Genomic DNA, 26182 nt, shown 5'->3' on the forward strand with positions numbered 1-26182 from the left:
GAGACAGCAGAATATAATATCGGTCAACTGGAGGTACAGTAATGGGCCATGTGCCTACAGTTGATGAAGCCCAGTAAGACCAGTTAAGGTTTAAATGAGGTCATCTACTGCTGTGTTTCTCAACTTCGGTCCTGGGGGGCCCGCAGACAGTTCATGTTTTTGCTCCCTGCCAGCTCCAGAGCAAAAAATGTGGGCTGTCTGGGGGCCCCCAAAAACCAGGCTGAGAAACACTGATCAACAGGGACAGGGTAACACTCATATACTGGTTAAAATACTTAGATTTTTATGTTTTTTTTTTTTTAAAGTTTGCTTTTATGTAATGAAAGTCTTTTATGGTTGAGCCACATGGTCTGGCAGCCCTAAGACAGACCTGCCAGATTACACATAGACCTGTGTTTTCATTACTATAATCACCTTAAAAAGGTTAAAGGTGAAAGAAATATCGTGAAATGAGACTTGTTACTGCTCCCGCGGCGCGGGTCTTTATTTCACATCCAAACATGATACTAGGAAGTTTCCAACAAATGGTCTCTAATGTTTGAACTTAAACGATCCTACTGTCTCCACCAGTATTGGCGAGAGACAAACGTTCTATTTGCAAGAATTCTGGGAAAGGCACGGAAGAATGAAACTTACAGGGCCACTTGTGAGAGCTGCTCCTTGGTGAGGTTCAGGGGGTGGTTGAAGGCCGTGATGCCAAATTTGCTGGGATCTGTACCCGGAGGGAGGTTTGCCCGCAGGATGCCGTTGTTCATCACGTTGAGAAAGGCTCCGATACTATGCCAGCCTTTGTTGTTGAACCAAACCTGGAAGTGAACCAGGGAAGAACCACAGAAGTCAGGGATCACATCCATGTAGGATAAGTCAGATCTAAGCCTGACTGAAACACGCGTCCTCTTTTTGTAATGGTCATCAAAAGCCAAACCCGAGTCCCCAAGGTCTGTTGTAATGAGCATGATACAATTGGGCTTAGTTTAAAGCATAGCACTCTATGTCCTTCTCATTTACTGGAGGCATTTCCTGAAATATTGTCAATGATATACAATGCCTATGTTTAGGACACATGACTGCCGGATATTTTAATAGCAATATTCCTTGGGAAAGAGTTTGCGCTGTAGCTCTCATGTCAAGCTTAAACACATTTATGTGCTGGGAACTTAATTTCCGAAAGATTACAACGCACTAAAATCGGACAACGGAGTAAAATAAAAAAGAAAATGGGACATTCTCTCAGCAAGGCTTGGGGTGTGTTAATAATGTTTCTGAACCCAGTCCACGGGGACCCCCCCAGACAGTCCACATTTTATCTTCTTCCCAGCTCCCATTACACAGGCACCAGGCATTCTATATCCTTGATTCGCTGGAAGCTGGGAGGGAATAATAACGTGGCCTGCCTGGGACTCCCAGAGGACCGGGTTGAGAAATACTGGCTGGAAGGAAAAGGGTGGTTGTTCATTCTGCTAACTGACCTTGACGTTATCCTTTGTGTCCAGGCCCTGGATGAAGCCAGATAAGCTTTTCAGGAAACGGTCGGCTGCCATCCCCTGTTGAATGATGGAGGAATGAGACACGCATGCACACGATGCACGTAGCACGGGCGCTGAGCCATGTGGCCGGCGAGCAACGCTGGAGAAGCGAATGCAGTCCATACCGGTCGAAGGCTGAAGACGCTCCTTATGCGGGAGATTGCATCTTTGAGGTCAGCAGCTGGAGGGAGAACTTGGGAACTTCTGGCACCCAGGGAGAATCCACCGTACCTGGAGAACGTAAATATAACGTGCATTGAGTCTAGATGTTAGATTACGATACTTAGACTGGGTACACTTACTGTACAAAAGACAAAATCCACTAAATATCCCTAAAATATTTCATTTACCTGAATTCATTAACTCCAATCTTGTTCTTCAAACTGTAAAAAAAAGCATATTTCATGAATGATGTTAAACTGAAAATGCAAATGCGAAAAGCAAACCATTGCACTGAGGTCTTTAGATTACTTTCTTAGTAACGCTGTACCTTTTTCCAATAATCTGGGCGTAAGTTTTCACCAGGTAGTCTGACACATTTCTCCCGGTCAGATTTTGCAAGGTATCAGTTTGGCTCAGTTTAATCTGTAAAAGAGTGAAACAAATAATGAAAAGCTGCTGCTTACCATATAAACAATGAAATCATTGAGCACAGTCCTCTGATCTACACTTTCACATGGCTATGGGCAAGGGCCATTTGATATTAGGAAGGGGAGACTAATAACTAAAAGAGGTTCATTTCAGATTTTTTTGAGGTTGGGGAGGATTAAATATTGGGGGTACATGTCACCCCTGTCCCCCACCAGTTCCTACACCCCTATCTTACGGTTCTAGTTGTTCCACAGTGATAGGAAGACTATCATCCTGCATCTGACATAGTTCCCGAGTGGTGGGTGTAGATACTGACCTGGGGGGGTGGAAGTCCTCCAGCTCCCGGAGGACAGTCAGGCAACATCTTCTTCCGGCTGCCGCAGCTGCACTCGCACGAAGGGGAAGGGTTCTCCATGGACCAGTTCCCAGAAAAGAAGATCTCCTGCACACTGCTTGGGACATCTGGACTGGTCCAGACGTCATCAACATTCTCGCATGGGACGCCCCTATCGGAGAGCAAAGTGGCATTACAAACCAATCTCTAATGTCTGGACATCATGCATGATACTCAATCGGATGTTGCATTTGTTGTATTTGATGTGCTGTTGTTGCTATGGTTTCGGGTGACTAGAACTGGAGAGGAACTTACGGTATGGGGTCTCCTTCCATACAACGAGTTCCAAACCCAGGATGTTCTGTCAAGGCATTTAATAACGACTGCGTGCTGGCATCTTCGGGGGCATCGTTGCTATTTCAAGATAATGGTACAAACAAAATATACTTAAAGAAATGACAAATTATGTGGCAACAAGCCTAAATTATTTATCATTAAATTATTACCTAAATTATTTATCATTAACTGGCTAGAAATATGATTACACCAAATCGGGACCATTATATGCACACAATACATAAATAGAACACTGGAATGCTGCTGCATTGTCATGTGAATTCCAATGTTTGTACCTGAAGAAAGTAAACTGCTCCTCATACATCCATGGCTGCATGGCCAGACTGGGGTACTTTCCAAAGGGAGGGACGATGAGGCTGAAGACCAGGGCGATGCAGACGAACACGGCGGGCAGAACGATCTGGAGGGAGATGTTCATTGCTGAATTTGTAGACCACTGCAGAATTTATTGACTTTGATGCAATGAGCATCAAGGTCTACATTCACCACCATGATGTAAACAAGCTTCTTGTTGCCATCCCTGGCCAGTCAAGTATAATCACCTGAGCAAAAAAGCCTTTTCGGGAGCGCCGAGCGTATAGCAATCGCTTCCACAACAAGGCCACGAACTGCTGTCTCTTCAAACTCCAGCCTTTGACTTGATGCGACCCCTTGCCATGTGTTCCACTCAGCCAATCTGTCTCCCGGGATTCTACAGAGGTCGAACAGCACATATTAGCCATGTGAAAAGTGCACACATTTACACAAACGCACAATGTGTGATGATTTAAAATTGAATATGACTGGATTGATACCCGGGTCTCCTTCAGAGTCGTTGCAGTCAAAGCCGTCGTCCTCAGTGAAGGGCCGGAGACAGCTCTGGTGGTCACCAAAGGCATGTCTGCGGTTTCTGCGCAACGGGACAGTGCCATCTAAAGGGACACGACAACTGATGTGAAGAAGCCTGGACAAAGATGATCAAAAAGGCCACTGGAAGAAACTAACAATATCTCACCTGATACGATTTCAGTGTCCACTCCACTATCTTCTGCCACTTTCAGGAATATCTACAGAAAACGGATCACTATTTAGAACATCGAAAGACACAAAAACATACGTTTCCTACCGGAAAATGCATGAAGGAGACGCTGGTGAAAACTGTCGCCCACCTCTTCCAGGGTGGTGTCAGAGACACCATAACTGGAGATGCCAAGGTCAAAAAGGCGGTCGTCAAGCTCATGGAAGAGCTCTACGAAGGCTCCGTCTTTGGCTGACTCGTAAGGGAGCACATAGATGAGCTCATGACCCAGGTCCTCCACCATGCGTGCAGCAGGGACATGTTTGAAGATCACGTTGGAGATGATGGAGACATCTGAAGAGATAATCAAGAAATTCGCGTCAGTGCTCTTACCGCCCACATGAAATCTAGATGAAAACGGCCTGAGGGATGTGCAGTACAAGCTTACCAATGGTGGTGGTTTCACTCTCCTGGTCACTGCCGAGGCCTGCATCAGAGCTGCTCTCGGAAACACTGTCATCCTACAATAAAGACATAAAACATCTGTAATCAAAAATTGGACAATACCGACTACATGTCACTAGTTTGAAGACATGTTATCAAAAGGTAACAAACTATTGTTTTCTGGGAAAGAACAGAAGCCTCCATGTTTGCAAAATAAACTGATATACGCTATATTTATATTTTACCTTCTTGATGTAGGACACAGTGCTGCTTGAGTTCCGGTAAGAGCTACTAAGGGAAAGATCGTGGTCCCTCTTGACCAAGGTGAGGTAGTAGCCCGTGCCTAACTGATTCTTCAAGAAGAGCGAGGAGCCCACGCAACACAGCTTGCCATGGGAGATGATGGCAATGCGATCCCCGAGGATGTCGGCCTCATCCATGTGGTGCGTGGAGAGGATGATGGTGCGACCTATGGAGACGGCAGCCAATCATGGTAGAGCTGTCTACTTCCATTCAGCCATGGTACTCGCAGACTGATTATTTCACCAGCAAGATGTTTCTTACCTTGCCTGTACTTCAGTAGCAGGTCCCAGATGCCTCTCCGGGCATAAGGGTCTACGCCAGCAGTAGGCTCATCCAGAATGACGACTTTGGATCCACCAACAAATGCCAGTGCCACTGAAAGCTTCCGTTGCATACCTCCTAGAAGTCAATGGCAAAGCACGGTTTGCTGCAATCCCACAGAAAGGTTTCCTTTCACGCAGTGTTCTTCTCTAGCTACATGTAATCCTTACTATCACAGGAGAAGGAAGCAAGGACCAGTTTCTTACCAGACAGTTGGCTAGTTCTGGACTTGCGTTTGTGTGGCAGGCCAAGGTCCAACACAATCTGCTCCATCTCAGCCTTCACCTCCTCCTCAGAGAGGCCCTTCAAACGAGCATAGAACCAAATGTGCTCCTCCACGGTCAACCTGTTTGACACGGGAACAAAGGTCAACTCTCAAACTATCTAAGTTTGCCATTTGCCCAGTACTGAGGTCGTTAGTCATTGAAAATCACACAGAAACTGACACACATTTAATACCAAGATAGGACACCCGAGGCACGTACATGCTGAATAAAACGTTGTGTTGAGGGCACACGCCTAGGTCTCGCCGTATCGCACTCAGCTCAGAACAGATGTCCTTGCCCATGATGTACGCCGTCCCCGATGTTGGAGGGAAGAGGCCTGTTAGGATTGACCTACACAGCGACACACAATAGGGTGTCAATCATTGAACACAGACACAGAGAAAGACACAAGACAGGAAATTCTATTAGCTCCTGTTATAATGGAGCCTGCAGCTTACATTGTGGTGGTCTTGCCGGCTCCATTGTGGCCCAGGAAGGAAGTGATCTGGCCCTCGTAGAAGCCAAGCGTCAGCCCATCCACAGCCAGCTTGTTCCCATGGCTATACACTTTCACTAGGTTCTTGATGTAAACACCTGGTTTAAGGTGTGCTGGTTCTTCCTCGATACAGACAGCTGGTAAAGAGGGTGTAAATATGTGGCGTTAGGTCAACAACGATAACAATGGACATCAGAAATGTCATATATTATATGCATAAACAATACATCACTGTGCTGCCATACTTTCTGCATTTCCTTGTTTGCCCTGCAGTTCGGCTGCCAATTTGTCTGTATCTTCTCCAAACCAATAGGATTTAGTGAAGGGGAAGTACCACGGCCGGGGTATCCCATACTGGCCTGAAAGTATCGGGCCAAACATTAGAGAAAGGAAAAGCCACAGTACAAGATGGGGTCCGACGGCTGCCACTGTAAGACGCTGCCTACCTGGGAAGACGGCTTCAATGTACCAGGTCATGAGTCCATAAAGGAAGGAGTCAATGTACATGAGAGTAATGGAGGTTGTGAGGCTGTAGCTGTCCTCTTCCATGGGGCTGGAGAGCAGGTTGTCCCATTGGATACCCATGCCCTGCTCTTCAAAGAGAGCGAAGTACTCGCAGCCGAAGCCAAATGCCACAGGAGATAGTAGACTCTGGGGGGGGGATTAAATATATCACAATGATTGCCTAAAACAGGTAGAACAAACCGGGACGTAATGCTATATCTTCATAAGATCACTTACGGCTATAACTTTGGAGCCAAAGCCCACGTAATCTTCCCAGGCCACACAAAGCACGTAAGGGAGATAGAGGGTAAAGTATATGATGCCTCCACAGGCCGCTGCCAGGTTGGCACGGGAGAAGATAGTGCTGATGAGGAAGCACTGCATGATGGTAACCACGCCAAAGGAGCCTAGGAACAGGAAAATCACCCCTGGATCGCTGTAGGGCAGGAGGTTTCCCATCTGTGGAGCGAGGCAGAGCAGAACCGGTCAATGTAACTTCAGTGGGCCCCCCACTCAGACCTATCGCAGCTGGGTGTGTTTTAGAGAAGTAGTACCTTGAGAGCGAGAACCAGAAGAGCAGAACTGGCTAGGAGGGGAATCAGGCTACTGATGAACCAGCTGAACCACAGGATGCCATTATTCAGTCCCATGATCCTCATGGTTTCCTTGAGGCGGGCCTCCTTTTCGTAGACCACACCCTTGATGATGATGGCCACGGAGTACATCCAAGCCAGCGTCATGAAGAGCGGCATGGAGCGGCTCATCACACGGAGGAACCTGGGCCAAGGGTAAGAAGAGGAATCATGAGAGTTGACAGGGCGGTTCAGCCAGAGGTGACTATTTGTTGGGTTTTCTTGCTGTGTCTCCAATTTCTTCCCAAGAACTTGGGAACTCCCATCTCTAGCACCAGCAAACTGGTGCCTCTACAATCCTCATAATTGTCTGTAGGTCAATGTGCTTCTGCAGAGCTTCTAGATTCCACTTACACGTCATCCACGTAGCAGGGGTATGGCATCTGCTGGATGTAGACGCCCGTCCTCTCTTTGCTACCGGTGACCACGCGAATGATGCTATGCTCGATGACATCCTGGAGGTAGGAGAATCCACCCCACACGTAGCGCAGGTCCTCAAACGGGTCAGCCCTGGGACCAGGATCCCAGTATCTTCAGTCAACAGAAGAAGAAATTAGATATATATATCCAAACAAATGAGCCACCTGTACATTGGGAAGCACGTGGTCATCATAAAGCTATTTAATTAACAAATTGGACAACTGCCCAGAAGTTTGGAGATTCACCATCCAGAGTGGTGTTTAATATTTTACTCAAATGCAAGGCACTTTAATAAGTAAACACTTTGGATACACTTAGTAAACAATCTACTTAATCTACTTAGTAAACAAACTTAAAAAAAGACAGCTTGAACCCTAATGCCTACCCGTCTTTGATTTTGTTGGTTCGCTCCACGTTGTCTATATCCATGCGAATTTTATAGTTGACATTGGCAGGAAGGTCTGAGCTGTTGGACTCGATATCCGGGAAGACGATGCCTGCCCAGAACTGTCTGTTATCCAGAAGTCCCATCGACTTGTCCACCAGCCTCTCCTCATTGGTGACCGGCTCCAGCTTATCTAAGTTGACACACTTTGGAGCGAAAGAAACAACGGCGGGTCAAAGTCATGCTCTACAGCTCAGCAGGTAGAACTGTGTGTTAGCAATGCAAAGGTTGTGGGTTTGAGTCCCAAGGAGCACAGCTTAACTGTAACTGTGCCATGTGTTGCTTTTGCTAAAGGTGCCATTTAACTGAATAAAATCTTTAAGACATTTAGAAAATTAATTTGACTGCTTGATGATGCTGTTGATGGTGCAGAAAATTATTGCGAAAGAAGGACACATCATTAAATATGGTGAGCCTGTTTGATATGAGCTTAACAACGTCCTGTACTTGTCGGATTTAAGGTAGTCTGGGCAAAATGCGAGTGAACGAATGTGAAGTCCGTTTAAACTGTGGTACTTTAAATCCGACAAGTTACCCCGATAAGCCAGTAACCCCGCTACGTAGTACAGGCCCCAGGTCTTCAAAATATGATTTTTTTTTTCCATTGACTACTTGTCTAGGTCTGTCGAGCGGCTTGTCCAGGCATTAGTCACTTCCTAATTTCCCAACATGCTTTGCTGAAAAACCACCAAGGAGCTTCCTGTGCAGGTCAGCCGCATGCATGTGTGCAGAGAGCCACGCACCTCCATGAAGCGTGTAATGGCCCGAATGGCCTGATCTGTCTCATTAAAGACGTTCCTCCAGGTGTAGGTTGTCCCAGGAGGGCGTGTGTCTTCAGAATGCTTGGCCAGAAAGCTGGACACATCCTCCACCTTCCACTGCGTGCCTTGAAGCTGGGCGTTGAAGAACCTGGCGCTGGCGTTGTTCTGTAGCAGGGTCTATGTGAAATGATGCAGAGAGAGAAAGAGAGAAAGAAGTCATACTAATGGACAGCACCAGGTAACTGGGCGTTAGTTTTGCAGACGTCTGAATGTACCATATCTGGCCACTGAGTGGCGCTACGGTGACACATGACTGGGTGGATACAAGGGGAATTCTTACGCAGGAACAGTGAGTGAGACATGGCGCTAGTGCTCTAAATACTGCCGCAATAAACGTCCCACACAATCAGACCAGTTTAATAAAGCCTGCAATGGCTGTGCATTCGGGAAATGTGTCTAACACAAGACAACTTTCATCATTGCAATATCAATTAAACTACCAAATGGTGGTGTAATGTCGTCTTTTGAAAACAGTCAGGCCAGTGTAAACATCAATACCCATTTGTGTTTCATACCGTTGACAATCATTGATAATTCCATCCTTGTAATTGTTTCGTTTAACCTATTGTCCAAACTGTGAATAAATATTCTCCAACACAGGCCATTTTAGGAAAATAAAAACTAACGGCGTGCAAAAAATTAAGATTACGCTGTTTTTCTCACAGTAATTCTCCCGTCATGCAGCAACAGACCATCCTATTTGTCATGTTTTTGAGAAAATGTGCTTTTACTAAGAACTAACAACCCTTATTTTACTATGGTCAGGTCTGAGCTCACAGAGAAGTGTATGCTATTACAGACACCTTGAATGACAAAAAAAACACCGATCCAATATAGAGTAACATTAATCTATTCATGACGGTTTCATTTAGCTAACATTTAAACACTGGTGATAACAGCCAAAAAGCTTAGATAATCTTGTTATTATATTGCCTACGGTTTTAAAATGCATATCCTCTCTCCAGTTGACTATGTGAACTGGTGTTTCCCGAACCGGCCTTCGGGGACCCCCAGTACATGTTTTTCCTCTCTGCCAGCTCCCGGTAGGATTGGGAAACACTGGTTTAAACAAATACTCCTAAAAATCAGATACTTACGTAACTGGGATTGACATATACCCAGAATATACATCTGGGTTTCTGGGTCTGTATGATTTTTACTGATTATGAATCCCCCCCTGCCCCCACCTTGGGCTCCTGGCTCTTGTTAACATACCCGGACAAGGTTCATCTCTTTGCTGTTTTCCATGAAGCTCCACACCTTGGGCCTGATCTCCTCCCACATACCACCTAGGTCTCGTAGGATCCCTAAATCCTGAAAAGTCCTGTTGACCTGGAAGAGGACAGGGAAATGGGTTATATGTTCTAGACAAATTACTGACCAGAGGTTTAAAGTTCAGGCCCAGAAAGTAAAAATCCAAAAATGCGTACTCTGTGAACTCAACTGGTTTGTCGAAACAAAACCTTGGTCTGAACTTGTACTTTCTGAACCTGAACTTTGCCCTTTTCCTACTGATCCATTCCACAGCTCCCCCCCCGTCCATTGATATGGAGATAGTCAGAGTTAATGTTATATAAAGAACATGTCTGAGGTCTGGTCGATATGTAACAAATAAATACTGATTTCTCTTATCTGCAAAGGGCCGGTGTGTATGCAGGCTTTTGGGAGAACCTTTAGGTCAGCTGTTCAAACCCAGGTGTGAGAACACTTCAGCCAACCAGTCCTCTGATTAGTAATCTAATTAGGGAGTTGCAGCGAAAACCCGCATACCCAACGACTCATTCTTGATAAGACTGACCACCTCTGATATAATGCCAAGAATTTACAACCTTCTACTCCAAGCTAGTACAATGAAGAAATCCACATTTACTTCTTTGATTATCTTCTGAGTGGCCGGAGTGTCAGGAGTGTAGAGGATCTTGCCCACCAGCAGGGGCTTCAAGGCTCTCCAGATCATGCGAGAAATGGGACTGGATTCCATATTCTTCATCAAGGTATTACAGTACGGAGCTGTGTGGTCAAACACATTTGTTTAAATCATTTGATTCATGTACTTCATAGCTGAACAGTTCAGTCTGAGCAGCATTAAACAGTACTGTGGGGATAGTGATCGGGAATAACGTTCAATTAGATCTAAGTAATATTCTTTTGCTTGAGTACTTTGATTGACTGATTGAATGTATGACCATAACGATTTATGCTACTGGCTGTCTGCCTAAAAGCAAAATATTATGCGCATTTTTAATTGAGAATCACCTGGAATGTTACGAAGCAGAAAACTTTTTGTGTTTACGTGAAGTTTCGTGTAAGTAAGCAATCAGATACTGCCGGGGGAGGGCGAGGTTGAGGGGTCAGGTTTGATGACATCAGCGATGGACTCACATGAGGAGTTGTCATAGACGGAGACGGGCTCCTCCTCGCTGTCGTTGTGGTTGCCAAACAGCGCTTTGTAGTTGCTGTCCTCATACCAGTTGAGGGACTTGATCTTTAGGCCACCGCCCTCGGGGTGCCCGCAGACGATGCGCGACACCGCCTGGTACATCTGGGTGGGCGAGTCGTTGGCGTTTTCCGTCAGGTACAGGATCTCGCTGCGCATGTCTGTCCAGCTCTTCATGCTGGCCAGCTGTTGAGAGGATTTCCAGACACGGGGCGTCATCGCCAAGCACGCATCTGCTTTGTTTTTGAAATGCAATACCGGCATGGGGGACACGGCTGTACCAGCGCTCGTAAATTATAACTGAGGACACTTAGCATCGATGTCTACCCATTTTCAGAGATTACTCTTAGTAAGATTGATTCGACTGATTTTATATGTAGATAGCACTCTTCAGAACTTTGTTGACCCATGATAATTACCAACATAATTACACGCATATCAGTGACATCACAAATGGATGCAATGGCTATTAACAAACGTTTCTAATACCCAGGACAAAGAAAGAGGAGAAAAACAGTTATTGAGGGCAAATGTAAAACACGACCCTGTGAAAGAATCCAACCACGGTCTTTCATTTACATGGCATTACATACACTGCCTGAATCCACTTCACCTGCCATTCTAACACGTAATTCAGCTGCAAAAGAGGCATGAAGCAACATGTTCTGTCCCACTCCAATGTAATGGAACAGAAGATGAAATCTTCGAACAATGAAAATAACGTTTTGGGCTTCTTTAATTTGGCATATTGCATTGTGTTAGAAATCACGATTAAGAAAAAAGGCAGGCAGCCGTTTGCCAGTTGCCCCGCAGTGAATGAGCACAGGAAGCTGAACTGGAACAAAGAGCATGTGCAGGGAAACGGGGAAGTGAGGGAACTGGGAATAAGGGTTACTCTCGTTCAAACAAAAAAAAATGTGGATTGGTAAGTCTCTATTTGACACCTCTGTTGGGCAGCAGGGAGGTAATTCTTAAGGTTTAAGCAACCGCACTTGTACTAGATTTCAGGAAGTGAAGTTTGTAGGTTACATCACAAGAGAAGACGACCTACTGTGCTGTTGTACCCTTGATAAATGATTTAGTAAATTGCTTAGTAACTGTCAGTAAGAGCAGCAGTCAAAGACATTTGATATGATGTTGCAGAAAATGGCAAGCTGTCACTCTGCCGTCAGTCCAGGCTAAACATATTTAGCTTGCTAAGCTAATAGGTTGGCTGTCACATGCTCTCTGTTACAATAAAGGGTGTGGACAGCTGGGGCAACCCTCCAGTGGTAAAAAAAAAAAAAAAACAAACAAAAAAAACAAAAGCTGCCTCCACTCCACAGGAGCTCCTGAGTATGACCTCATCGGAGGCACTGCATTGCAAGGGACCGAGAAATCTGAGAACGACCTCAAGTGCCCTCCCTCCCACAGATGCAGTGAGGTTACTAGAGTTCAACGGCAAGCCAGCCAGGGAACAAAGCAAACTCAAGTTGTGGGGGCTGGGGGTGGGATTTAAAGAGAGGGTGCCTTTTCCTGATCTTGTATGCATCTCTTCCAGTAAATTAATTTTTTTTACACTGTTTTTTGATTTGTCATATATCATTATCTGCGTTGTTCTTTACACATGCATCTGGTTTGTTAGCTTTGCTCAGTCAGCTGTGTTTGGCTGTATAAGGGTATCCCTGAGAGCACGGGGGGGGGGGGGGGTCTCATGACTGACCTGAAAGGGTTGGGTTTCCTAAGATCTCACGCTGCCAATACTCTGACCTGCCAGCTTCACCCGGCTACCTAGACAAGCTGAGTCAGGACAGTCCTGCATATCCTCAGGGAACCTTACAGGCAGACACAGACAGACACATGCATACACAGGCAGACATACGCATACACAGGCAGACACAGACAGACACACGCATACACAGGCAGACACACGCATACACAGGCAGACACAGACAGACACACGCATATACAGGCAGACACACGCGCTTCAAAGACATTTCAGTCTTCACTGTTACACAAAGACCTGATGCCAGTTCCTATAAGCTGTCCTCTGTTGCACCTCAATGAAGCCAGATGTCCGACACAGCAAAGGAGGGGCAGCCCACCCTCTCCACACGCGCCCCCCACTCAGTGGTATTTGGTCTTTCTCTCTTTCCCTCTAAATAATAAAGGGTGAGGGTGGGGGGCAAGGGCGGACCACCAGCTTCCTGCAACCCATCTGGCCAAAGATTTCTCCCCATTTCCCCAGTGCACTGATGTGGTTCGCTAAAAACCTCGCAATGGTCACTTAATTACTGAAATAACAATTAGCCACAGTAGAAACAAAAAATAATACCACTTTGGTACCTTCCCTGTGAAGTAATTGCCTTCTATTGAACACCCACATGAAAGAAAAGCAAAGAATGCCGTCAGCAAGTCAAGGCACAAACTCACACACGGAAGAAAAAGGGGAAAAAAGGCCAGAGAAACTCTTCAGTCAGGTTATCCAAACCCTGGGGCATCCAGAACTGCTCCAGCAGCCTCGCAAAGCAAATGGTTGGCTCTGCAGCCAAGTTCCACTCCCCACACACCGTGATATGAGCAGGGAAGTTCATCTTTTCTAGTTTCCTTACAAACATCTGAGGCCTTCTGCTCAACGGCAAGGATTCACGAGCGGAATCGGAGCCTCAGGGTGGTGGTGATTGCAGCAGAAGTCACTAGGGACAGAATGAAATGGAGGGTCTTGTTAAGGCAAAACCTCCTACCTCTACTGCCAGTGCACCTAGGCTCTCCAGAAGATAATCCGTGGCCTCCGAGACCTGCTGAACATCATGGGGGTCCGTCTTCACATCCTTCTGCAGAGATGGAGAAAGATGAAGAGGAGTGTTTTCACAGGTAGGCAGAGGTTAATGACCGGGCCTGTAGTATGAGAACTCTGATCATCTGATCATATGCATCATCGTGTGGTCATATGCTTCATCCTCTATATATGAAACTTCAAGAAGCATATTTGAAATGGCAAGAATTGTACAATAAACACATGAGAATACAGCACTTTCCATTCTTTCGGCCACTATTTCAGCTACTGAGGCTCTGAGAAAGTTAAAATATCAGCCTACGCAGGAAATGTCCAGAAAATCACAGCTTAGTAAGATTCCTTGTTCTCAGTCTCTTTTGAGTCACACAAAGGGGGCATTCTTCAATACGTCTGCAGTCCTGAAGGGTCATAAACAGCAGGACACTGTCATGCTCGTCTTAAATGGGAGTTTATAGCTCATAACTGCTGTCCTAGTTTTTAATATACGACAGAGTTCAAATACAGTGTTAAGAGTACTAAATGTTCAGTAACTGGGTTATTTTTTTCTGTACATGATCATAATTAACACTGATTTCATGTCAACACATTTCCAAAAGCATAACTGAAGATCACGAAGTGATCTTCATGTGTAGCTATGTGTAGCTTTTTTATATTAATTTTAAGATCTGATCTCCTGGAAAATAAAAATCCAGACCAAGATTTCATTTCAACCAACCAGTTGAGTACTCTCTGACTGGGACTCTTTATATTCAACTGGATGGTTGAAACTAAATCCTGGTGTGGATTTTTACTTTTTGGACCTGAAAGATCCACCTCTCTGCACGTTAGTGCTCCCGGAGGCTACACATTACGTTAGTGTATCATGGCAATCAGCTTGCCTCAACATGTCCTTGCTGGGGCAATTTTACATCTCTCTCTCTGTTTTCTTTTTCTGGTTAAGCGTAGCGTCAACCAATTCATCAAACAGGTTTGGCTACTGGAAGAAAGAACAAAATAGTTCTTTTGGAATAAGGAAATTTCATAAAATGGTAAAAGAAGGGTTTCCTTCCACAGTCTAACCTTACACAAAATGCAAGGTTAACAGCCAGTTAAACAAGTCAGGCCAATCTTCAGCTTCTTTAAAAACTCAGATAATATGTCGGCCACTGACATTAGTGCAGTCAGCATTGTTAGACAGTTTGTGCTTTTTGGTTTGTTTCACACTCTGCTTGGACGCAGCTCACAGCGTAATAAACAACCCGTACATCATTGAGGTCAGCCAGAGAGTTAGAACAACCCTGCCAAAAGTCAACCTAACCTTAGAAGACACATCTCTAGCGATTGCTAGGGGTGGTGAGTGACTCAGAGAGCTAAGCCCCAGTGCCCTTGACCAGAAGGTCGCTAGTTCAAGCCTTGGCAGAACAGTCAACGTGTCTATGGGCCCTTGAACAAGGCCGTTACCCCCAGCTCCAGGCAGACATGTTGGTTGGTTGGTGACCCCCCAAGCTATGGAAAGCAAGACGGGGCAACAAAGAGAAGAATTCCAGTTTGCTTGTACTTGTGCAGATGGTAAATAAAGGATTTATCACTGCCTCTAATAAGATGTGAGGCAAATTTCCGGAAACCCACTTCACCGAGGAATTATAGTTTTCGTTCTCAAAAAAAAAGCACCAGACGACCAGGGCATCCAAATCCGCACTGAAGCTATACCCACCCGTATGGGTTTCAGGAAGTCTAGGTTGGACAGGAAGAGGCGCTCAGCCTGGCTCAGCCAGGATCGCGAGGATTTGCAGATGATGTCCTGGGCGAGTTGTGACACGTTCTTGTCCTTGATTGTCACGAAGTTCTGGAGGGCAGTCTTGTTGCACATGTCCTTCAAGTGTACGCCGAAGCCCTTAATCAGCACCTGGGACACAAAGGGTTTATGACAATATGCTCCCCATAAATTAAAGTCACGCCCGAGTCGAGCCTACATGCCCCGGGCTACCCTGTATAGTTATTAACAGTTATTGAGTCTCACCTTTTCCAAGTTTATATCAGCCTCCACAATCTCATTGACCGAATATTCAGAAAACGAAGCATTGTGGACCAGGAACGAGGAGAGTGTCTCATTGTCGCGGAGGAAGTCCTTCAACTTGAAGCCTGTGGACAGTTATGCAGTTTTACAATTTCACCAAAAGGTCTTGTTCATCACGTTCGAGGGTTCATAAATGAAACCGTGGGTATACAACTGATTCATAATCATTAAGAGACAATAAGCCTTTTCAATAATCTCTAATTCAGAAGCTGAATAATGTTACATTTTGAGATGGATGCAATGCAGTATAATGTCATTTATGACGTCTGTCATTCTGACCCACTAAATACTCACAGAATCGCTATTCAACAAGAGACTCTGAGAAAATGCAGCCTTCTGAACAAATGTCACACTATTTCTTAAAAGTTCGAGTCCTTCTCAACTGAAACTGGACAGTTTTGAGGTGGCTACCGTAGAACTCCAGGAAAATAGGTCGGCCAGAACCAGGAAACGCAACAAAAGTGCGATTTCCCACCCAAGTCCCCTGATGAGGGCTGGCTGAGGTAAATCATGGAGCCACCGGAGGTCATTTTCATTCACTTAGATATTTTGATACAGGCTGGAACCTGGAGCTTCTCCTCAATCTCACTCAACCTCAATATCCAAAGCACGCTTCGCCTATCAGAAAGCTAAGGGTGATTATGCAATTTGTTTAAGTGGCACTCCAAACCCAAAGATCTTAGATAAGGAGCCATTCTTTAGCTAACAACTTGCAGAAAGACGTGCAAGAGAGAGAGAGCTGAGGTACATATTTCAAGAATTCGGACAAGAATCTCGCCTGTAAATTATTTACTTTCCAGTTAACGCTATATTTCATATTAGCTATATGTGTAGTGTACTGTAATGAAAGCTGTTTCACTCCCTGTCATTTTAGTAATTGTACTAAATACACAAATAATGAGGCACACAGGAACTATAGCCGGTTGTAGATTAAAACATCGTTGTTTGAAGGGGTTTTTTCTAATAGTCATTTGTTTTGTACAAATTAAAAACATACCACCTAAGAAAATCACATGACTCATCTATAAACAGTAAGTCAATAATGTCCCGTAAACAATAAGCCAAACAATGCACTACAAACAAAATTCTCTGCCAGTTCTTTACCCTGTCCACAGTTAATGTGCCTAAACTCTGTGAACTGCACGGCCTGCAGGGGCAGCATCTGACAGAGTGGTTACAGGTGCACAGCCTGAAGCCTTAAGATTTGCTGCTGGCCGTTTCAGGGAAAGTTACGTAATTAAGGATACGTTATTAGGGTATATCAGGCAGCTGGTGCTGGGCCAAGAGAAATTCGACATTGTAAACTGCCAAGGAGTACGAATTAATGACCGCTGTAAAGTCGTAAAAAGGTACCAAAGTGAGTGATGGACAGCGTTCAGATGCCGGTACTCGTTCCGCCAGGCTGCCTGGCTTCTCGAACCAATGAGCCCGTTAATGCCTCATGCCAGACATGTAGGTCACAACAATCCGGGTATAATCGGGTATAATAAGTTGGTCTGATGCCTTTGGCTTGCTCTCTGGCGGCACAGGGCAGGGATAAAGAACTGAACTGAAACCGAATCTGAGGCTCACTGGAGTTCCTTCGTCAAACTCCAATCGGAAATAATGCTGTGAGATGCGTTATCAAATGATTAATATTTGCATGAAAACATGAAGCTAAGATGCGCCACGCTGAAAAAAAAAGCAAATATGTTCATTTGTGGCCATCAGGCCACCATTTCCTTTCCGCTTTTGGAGACACTGGTCAGTGGGCAGACACACGCCATCTTTGGTAATAGCCACACTGTATGTAGCTTTCCCTCAAAAGGGTGTAAACCAGAGAGATGAAAGCCTCTGCCTCAGCTGAAGATCAGACACGAAGGTGTCACATGGGCCGCTCTGAGTGACGGCACGCCCTTGGCCTTCCCTTTCTTCTCACGCTGTTCTTCTACATCGTTTGCACGCCAGAACGTGGATGGAGTAACCTGCTCTATGGTTCTAGCGTGACCATTTACCTGTCGTGTTGCTCTGCATGATCTTCAGTGCTTGTATCAGGTCTTTGAATCCCTCCAGGCTCTTATCATGCTGACTGTATAGCAGGATCTTCTTGGCATCGGAGAACAGGCGCGAAATACTGCGGATGGCAAAGGGAACAATAAATAAGACGCAAATTTAGACACACCAACCCACGTCAAGTGCACATTTTACTAACGGGCATGTGGTCATCAAAACATCCATCCATCCATTTTCCAAACCGCTTATCCTAATGGGTCGCGGGGGGTCCGGAGCCTATCCCGGAATCAATGGGCACGAGGCAGGGAACAACCCAGGATGGGGGGCCAGCCCATCGCAGGGCACACTCACACACCATTCACTCACACATGCACTCCTACGGGCAATTTAGCAACTCCAATTAGCCTCAGCATGTTTTTGGACTGTGGGGGGAAACCGGAGTACCTGGAGGAAACCCCACGACGACATGGGGAGAACATGCAAACTCCACACACATGTGACCCAGGCGGAGACTCGAACATCATCAAAACACGAGAAAGATAAACAAGTCAGGACTAATAGGTGGTTGAATTTAACCTCCAGCACATGACTAGTCGTACTCTGGTTAGAGATAATCCGGTCCTCAAGGACCTATAGACAGTCCATGTTTTTGCTTCCTCCCAGCTCCCTGTTGGGGGCTGGTAGGGAGGAAAAATGTGATCCGACTGTGGGTCTTTGAGGACTGGATTGGGAGACACTGCTCCAATCGATTTTTTATATAACTTACATAGACTGGTTGAAGTTGCCAACCACTCCTGGGGACTCTCCAGGGGTGGGGTGACGGAAGCAGGGGTTGTTGGCGTTGCAAATTATGCCCTGGACCCAGGGCAGGGTGCCCGCAGAGGGCATGGCCTTGTTGGGGAAATGGCCTATCAAAAGACAAGAAGCAAGTGGAGAACGAATCAGAACATAGGAACTAATATCGCTGCACCGGAGGTGTATTTCACAGATCCACATCGTAGGGGTGGCATGTGCCAGTTGGGTTTAGCTCCCACCCCTGGCTCTGTGTGGGCAGACTTTATGAGTTCTGATTTTGGGGAAGTGATTTTTAGTTACTGGTTTCACTCGTAATGTGATATGGTAATTTCATAAAAGATTCCCCGACTCTCTGGCTAGGCCACAGTAATCTGCTAAAGTTAGCATGGCTCGGGGCTGAAAACAACCCTGAATTGTTTGTAACCAATTCCCGAAAAAGGCATTGCATTAAAAAATAAGGGCGCATCACATACAGGCTACAGAGACAGAGAAACAGCTGAGCGGCATAGCCTGAAGTTGCATGCACAGCCTCCCTGATCGTGGTCTAACAGTTATCCATAGATGAACACTGATACATCCGCGCTGCCACCCCCCGCCCCCCAGTTGTTATCAAAAAACCAGCTGCCTCTGCAAATATCCCGACCCTTGCCCCTGGATGCTGTGTCTTTGTAAGGTCACAGCCATCTGTGCTTGGAGTGAGAAAAAAAAATGAAAACTTTGTCTGCTAATCAGTCAACCTTAAGACTGCCAGCTGGTCCACTGCAAAGCTAAACATACAGATAAGATAAGATAGAATAAGAAAGCCTGTGGCATTTAGACGTCTGCCCTGACATGCCAACATGCCTGCACTATGTCTAATAGAAGAATCGTTCTTGACATCCTACTACATGTTCAACTTTCTTTATAGTGTTTTCAAATAATATCTGTGAGCCACAATGAGGGAGCCAGTTTGAAACATGCCAGATTATTCAGACCTACACTCCTCTGCAAATCCCAGAGGTGAAAGTCTTCGTTGTGCAAAAGAAAATAATAAATGAGCAGGTGGACCCGAAATAACGACATGTCAATGCAACCTTCGATCAGGGAGAATTTCCATGATCTGCTCAAATCTGCGAGGGAACTGTCGCAACACGCCTGACCGAAAAAGAACTTTGCGTGATTCACACCAAAGATATTTTCCACCATGCGCAAAAACCCAAAGTTTTACTGAACTGAAAAAGGCCGACACCAACCACTTCCCGCTTTCGGGGGGGAGCGGGTGTGCAATATATGGACTGTTCGAGCCTTACAAGCTACCTACATTGGAGCTTAAATTGAACAAGATATACAGAAAGCTAGACTAAACAGACAAGTGCGTCACTCTACAGGATGCCCACCCATTCATTGTCAATAATGGTTTATCCAGTAAGGGTCACAGTAAGATCTTAATCAGACTTAATTGGACAGGGGGCTGAGAGCGCCGGAACACCTCCTCCTTTAGCCTGAATGATTGAAAGTGGCTTATGAGGTTCGAGGGGACCCCCCCAGAAAAATTTACTTAGGGACACTAAGGTCGAGCACCTGCGCCCTAAAAAAGTCTCTACCCAGCCCTGATCCAGATCCTCCTCCGATTGTAATACCAAGCCGGCAATCAACTCCCATAAACCGCCATACCTGCAATATGACAGTAAATAATTTAATCTAAGCAGAATTGAGTGGAATTCAAGTAGAACTGAACTTTCTAATACCAAGCTTGAAGTCTATCTTTAAACACTATCTACTTACCCCGTAATTTCAAACATGACGATGCTCTGATTTCCCATTAATGGAGGAATGATACATTTCACCAAAATGGCCGCCACATGAAATGTGGGCTATCATGAGGCTTTAGTTGCCCACTAGCATTTCTGCACAGGTGGTACTCAGTTAAAAAGGTTTAGCGCATAAGGTAAGAGCAAAAGCCTAGCCAACACTCAACCCCGCTGTATGTTACAAGGAACAGCACACTTGTGTGGACACACCAAGACCAGAATTAATATTTTTGTTACTTTTACATCAATCACTAAAACAGTTGAGTGTTACTTAATAATATCACACAATTATGTTATCAACCAGCTAAATTTCACTACATGTCTCTGCAAAAATATATTCCTCCTTCAAGATAAAATATAACAGGCAAGTAACTTCCAGCTACAGACACTCCTCTACATGCAAACTTTCAACTTACGAACTTTCAGACATACGAACGAAGAGGACCGTAAGTCCAAATTGTGTTTGTTGGGCTCCCGTTTCCTGTCCACAAAATAATTTATTTTTTCTGCACGCCAATTCCGCCTAGTACGACTTCTGGCCGCTACTCCCACCATGCAGCAGCATAGCGTGCGAACTCCCAACATCCTAGTTCTTTGTACTTGCGTATACCCTTAAAATTATGTCAAATAACGACTTACAAACATTTCAAGTTACGAACGGCCGTTCGGAACGTATCTCATTCGTAACTAGAGGAGCGTCTGTATATTTATACTCCCACAAAGAAATACTGACATTGAACATTTCAGATCTACTGAATAATCCGGACACCACAAAGGCTGCTTGGAGCAGTAGGGACAGAGAATTTGAGATTTCTCAACCAAGTTACAATTGTACACAGAAAGTATACTTAGGTTATGCTGTTTCATACATCTCTATATACTTGAGTAAGCAAAATATCCACATAAAGCTTAAATGTAACAGGTACCGAATGTATATCTTATCTGACGATAAAGACATACAACAGTGTGCGTGTATCTGTGTGCTGGAAAAACAATATTTCACAGCGGTATTATAAAACAGTGTTATAATAACCACAGAAATATGATATTTTGTATTCATGTCTTTTTGTGCTTGTGACAATGATAAAAAGCGTGTTGTTACAGTTAATTCCCATTCCTGGAATCATGACAGAATGAGTCATTTCTAAAGAAATTTGAGCAGTAAATTGGTGACGAAAGGTTTATGATTTGAAGGGCACCTCCAGACAAGAGTGTACCCGGCCACGCTGCTCAGGAAAGAACCAGCACACTCACATTCGTGCTGCTGATATGGTGGGTAGTAAATCCTCACGGAGATCAGGATGAAGAAGATAAAGAGTGGCCATATGACCTCGATCAGCAGCTGGAGCTATGGGATGGAGGGGTGGGAAAAAAGGACATTGTTAGTGTTGCGGGACAGATAGCTGCCATGACGTCCCTTAGGACCACCCAGCGAGAGATTAGCATGCATCTCCTGTGATATTCAGGTCCGCACCCCGCACTTAGCACAAGGAATCACTGTGAGCGAAGTCAATCTGCCTTAGTTGGCCCCAACTATGTAAAAGACACTCACGCACAATGCCGGCTCTACCTTTTCAAGGGCCCCAGGCAAAGCTGTACTTGCACCCCCCCCCACCAAGAAAACCAACGATCCATTTCACTTCCTCCACAGTTTAAGCAATTTGGAGGCCTGAGGGAACTGCCAAGCGCTATTGAATGAAATGATCCTTCATTTGTCATTGGCACTAGTATGAGTACAGGTACATTGAATTGCTTTGGCTTGATCCATGTTGCTCTCCATGAGACACACAAGCAGGTGAGAGGAAGCTTGTCGGGGGGGGGGGGGGGATCCACAGTATAGGGTCAGCCAGCATGAAGCACCTTTGGAGCTGTGGGTTAAGAGCCTTGCTCAAGGGCCCACAGACATGTGACTACTCTGCTAAAGTCAGGGCTTGAACCAGCAACCTTGGGCTCATAGGCACGGAGGCTTAGGCCTCTGAGCTGCCCAGAATCCTGGCTAGTGCTGGCTCGGCTTGCACATGCACAAGCCCAAAGTATGCTAACGAGTGGATCTCAAAACAACTGTTCCCACAGGTGCTTGATAACTTAGTTAGCGGAGAAGGTACAGTTTATTCTCAGTAGTTTAGGTGCCATACGTCTACAACTGAAGACAGAGGTTACAATAAATAGAGATCGCAATAAACCTTCACACTACGCTGATCTATTAGCCTATTCTCATCGTTACTTCATAGCAGTAAAGTACTAATATAGCTTTGCTCTGGTTTTGTTAATTAACTTACTAAGATCTGTCGCATGCCGCAACGCAGGGCAGAAATCTTTCTCAGGATATTTAGTGAGGGGACCAAGAGACATAAGCACTCCCGCTACAGCCCCAAGAGTGGGGTTCGATCCAGACTCTTCTTTGATTAGCCCCTGTTCCCAATATCTAACCTGGCAGAGCTAAATAGGTTAGTTCATTTAATACGGCACAAGCGATTGATGCTTTATCATTCAACAAAAGACTGCACGATTCTGATGATGATGTACGAATCACAGCTGCAATCATCTACATCTGTACACTCTGTACGGTTCATAAAACTGGTTGTCACATGCCCAAGGCTCCTTCACTGCTGTTCACTTTGCGTTAACCAAACAGAGGCTGGAAGCATTTTTATTTTACCTTCACCAGTTCAACAGCCACTGAGGAGCAAGATTTATTCATGCATCTATTCACTAAACTGTTTTGTTATCATTACTAATTACAAATTCAGGCAGAGAATGGACATACCGTTTGCCGTCGCCTGTAGGTGAAGTTCTTCCAGAGCAGCAGGCCCAGCTGAGTGGAGATGGACATCTTGCCGCTGGACTTCCCACCCAGCAGCCTCCGGCTTCCGACTGAAATGACACGGCAGGTTGCTGCTGAGGAAAAGGCTGCTAATGTCCCAGCCAACGCGCTGCCCAAAGGTCTGGGCCAAAGTGCACCTCCCTATCTCACACTGACAAGAAGGGCGTTTTTTAAGCAAACTTGGCATTTCTTCAGGGTGTAAAGTGTCACGTCAAGGATGTAAATAACACAATGGTCGAATTAAACCCATCCAAGGATTATAAACATCTCAGAAACGTATTAGTGCCTTTAGATTAACTTAAAGCAGAAAAACTCCCCTGTCAGAATTCACTTTAATCACAGATAGAATTTCCCTTGATCCACCAGTTTGATTACAATAAAAGCAACCACGCATAGTACTGAAATACAATTAATTAGCTTTAAGTTAATCAATCAAGTCAAATTTCTTTGAACTGGTGAAGTCATTGTAATTAATTAAATTATACAAAATTAACGAAAATATCTTAACGTCCACAATTACAAAGCCTGATACTGTATGTAAATTACTTTAACTACTGCAAATGTTGTTGGGATTAATTATATCATAGGGTAAAGCAAAGGCCTTGTTAAGCCTACTTTAGAGGGACCTTAGTCCCCCCCCCCACCCCAAAAAAAAATGCTTTTTAGCTCCCCTCAAATAAATATGTATTTAGTGGCTTAAGTCATGATGAGTTTGCCATCAGCCCTCTGAGTAAAGATTCACTCACCCTATGAAATCATCTCTAATTTAGCTCCTGGGTTAAACACAAATACAGTTTAAGTAACAAAAGATGCATACGCTTCCTATTGTAGTATTCGTGCCATTTTGATTTTTAACCATTTCTAAAAAAAAAATTGGACTTACAGAAAATATCATATTGCTCAATGAGTTTTCGTTTAAAGCTTCTGGTATACGTGAATGTCCTTACAGAAATGCAGAAATACAGCAGGTGACCAACTCCAACTTTCTTCACTAGTTTCACTATACGCTGTCAAAGTCACTAAACAGATAAGTAACGTTATAGGCTAAAACTTTAATTAACTAACTAATTAATTAATTAATTAATTAACTTATACACGTTGTACAGAATAACTTTTAAATTTCAGAAACATATTTGGAAGCATTTGGATACAACATATCTCTTGAATATAAACTTAAAGATTTCTGAATTGAAGTGTGCATTGGACAGTTATGTTAAAATTAGACTTCATAAGCATTTGATTTTATGGCACAGCGGATTTATTTCAAGAATATTAACCCATCGTCACATTTTCTCGAAGTGAAAAATTATTATTTTTTCCATTCCACTATATCTACGTATAGTCTTTGTCGTTTGATTTATATCAGTGTATGTATTGAGATATCGATACTATGTCAATATGCCTTCTGACTGTGACTAAAACCTAGGTTCACCTCCTGTATACCTTCCGAAAAAGATTAAAATGGACACCCAGACTTGGATGAGCGCAGTCCTGGACAAGAACAAAACATTTTTAACCTAAACCTGGAGGGGTTCGCTGCGCCCCCAGTGGCGTAGACAAGCATTCACTCTGAAAATCATATTTTACTGGGTTCTTGTTATTGTTATGCGTGCGGAATACCACCGTTACTTTTTCTCCATACAATAGATAGTATTTTCTTTACGTTCTGGATTCGTATTATCATTTATTTTAAATAACACTTTCGTAGTTGAAAGAAACTGACTTCTTTCTCTCCACCGTTATTCATTCTATTCCCTCGAGTTATTTTGTATGCATAACATGCAACGTATCGTAAAAAATAAAAAATTTTTAAAAAAAACAAGAATGGAATTTGCAAACGACGTAGGTGCGAAATACATACGTCGTTCTATCGTAATAATATCCATTCGCAAATACCGAAATAAAGAAAATGCTCGTAAATAGCCACATGAAGTATTTCATTGTGGATCGGACAGAGGGTTACTCTCGGTCATTCGTGTTCTCTCCCGCAGATGCACTGCTTAGCGCTTCCTGTGTTATCGACACAATAAGCATTAAAAAAAGCAACGCTGAAATAAACGACGACTTAAAAATGATCGTGGATACATCGATGTGTTTACCGTGACATGTAAAAATTTTATTTTTGCGTGTCACACGTCCAAAAGACGGCAATTGTGAGGTGATGTCTCTGACTTCACAAAATCAAAGAAAAAACTCAAAATAACCAGTTGACAACCATTAGTATCCAACATGCATCAACATTTGACTCTAGTGAGTCAAAACATATTGCTTATTGTACAATTGGCAATACTGTTGTTTATTTCACACTTATATGTTAACATTGAATGGGTAATTACTTACCTCTTCCCTGAGAGCTGCAAACGACTTCTTAATGCGTGCAAGTTGAAAATACTCCAATAGGGGAAAAAAGCAAAAGTAGTCCTTTGTCTACTTTTTCCCCTCACTAATTTCACAGCGCACACGTCCTCACTCGCAATGTAACAGTGCCGTTTTTTTTTTTACCTCCCGGAGCTTTTATAGCTCAGACGCCGCTGGAGGAGCCGAGGTTACTATCGGTCAGATGTGGCTTAGCGCTTCTGTACTCCCTTTTTTTTCTTTGCAAGACAACCACGTGCAGAGTCAAAACAGGTCTTAAAACGGCTACCAGCCATCTACACCTACACGCCTAGCCTCGTTTTAAATCATTCATATTCCCTGACCTGTTGCTGTCGAATCCTGTGCATTTTGATCGTTACAAGAAAATGACACAATTCTATTAACGGTATTTTCGCATTTTTTGCTGAGTTTCCTTACCAGTTTACTCAAACTGAATGTCTATACACGGAATTAACCCCTCGTCGTCTGTCAGGTACCCTTCCTGGCATTTATTTTCTTGTAAAAACTACTCAGATACCAGTTGTTGAGCCTGATCCTGACAGCGATTACGTTTGACAACTTAGCAGACGCTTTTGTGTAAAGCGGCATTCGATTTTTTTTGAAAATGCAGGGTCAGACAGTGGCAGGAGCAACTGGAGACTGAGGGCCCTACTCAAGGTAACGATGATGAAATGAGGGA

The 26182-nt window shown here is 44.4% G+C and overlaps 1 protein-coding gene across 1 annotated transcript in view; it reads right to left on the minus strand.

Moving 5' to 3' along the window:
- Positions 1–25669, minus strand: part of LOC125704649 (phospholipid-transporting ATPase ABCA1-like) — a 31603-nt gene extending 5934 nt beyond the window's left edge. The window contains exons 1-36 of the mRNA XM_048970526.1: positions 25468–25669; positions 23071–23177; positions 21558–21651; positions 18485–18626; positions 17721–17839; positions 15670–15791; positions 15364–15555; positions 13618–13707; positions 10840–11080; positions 10328–10467; positions 9673–9789; positions 8380–8574; positions 7577–7782; positions 7126–7302; positions 6694–6916; positions 6377–6598; positions 6082–6286; positions 5881–5994; positions 5598–5772; positions 5359–5490; positions 5080–5219; positions 4814–4951; positions 4495–4718; positions 4254–4326; positions 3957–4159; positions 3803–3854; positions 3603–3719; positions 3351–3499; positions 3084–3208; positions 2767–2865; positions 2434–2623; positions 2017–2111; positions 1877–1909; positions 1652–1757; positions 1470–1544; positions 637–806 (exon numbers count right to left, since the gene is read on the minus strand). Coding sequence (XP_048826483.1) covers positions 637–806; positions 1470–1544; positions 1652–1757; positions 1877–1909; positions 2017–2111; positions 2434–2623; positions 2767–2865; positions 3084–3208; positions 3351–3499; positions 3603–3719; positions 3803–3854; positions 3957–4159; positions 4254–4326; positions 4495–4718; positions 4814–4951; positions 5080–5219; positions 5359–5490; positions 5598–5772; positions 5881–5994; positions 6082–6286; positions 6377–6598; positions 6694–6916; positions 7126–7302; positions 7577–7782; positions 8380–8574; positions 9673–9789; positions 10328–10467; positions 10840–11080; positions 13618–13707; positions 15364–15555; positions 15670–15791; positions 17721–17839; positions 18485–18626; positions 21558–21651; positions 23071–23136 — 4961 coding nt within the window. The 5' untranslated portion in view covers positions 23137–23177; positions 25468–25669. The remainder of the gene's footprint in view (positions 1–636; positions 807–1469; positions 1545–1651; positions 1758–1876; positions 1910–2016; positions 2112–2433; positions 2624–2766; positions 2866–3083; positions 3209–3350; positions 3500–3602; positions 3720–3802; positions 3855–3956; positions 4160–4253; positions 4327–4494; positions 4719–4813; positions 4952–5079; positions 5220–5358; positions 5491–5597; positions 5773–5880; positions 5995–6081; positions 6287–6376; positions 6599–6693; positions 6917–7125; positions 7303–7576; positions 7783–8379; positions 8575–9672; positions 9790–10327; positions 10468–10839; positions 11081–13617; positions 13708–15363; positions 15556–15669; positions 15792–17720; positions 17840–18484; positions 18627–21557; positions 21652–23070; positions 23178–25467) is intronic.
- Between the last annotated feature and the right edge of the window lie 513 nt (positions 25670–26182).

This window comes from Brienomyrus brachyistius, chromosome 12 (assembly GCF_023856365.1).
Source record: "Brienomyrus brachyistius isolate T26 chromosome 12, BBRACH_0.4, whole genome shotgun sequence".
Lineage (NCBI taxonomy): Eukaryota > Metazoa > Chordata > Actinopteri > Osteoglossiformes > Mormyridae > Brienomyrus > Brienomyrus brachyistius.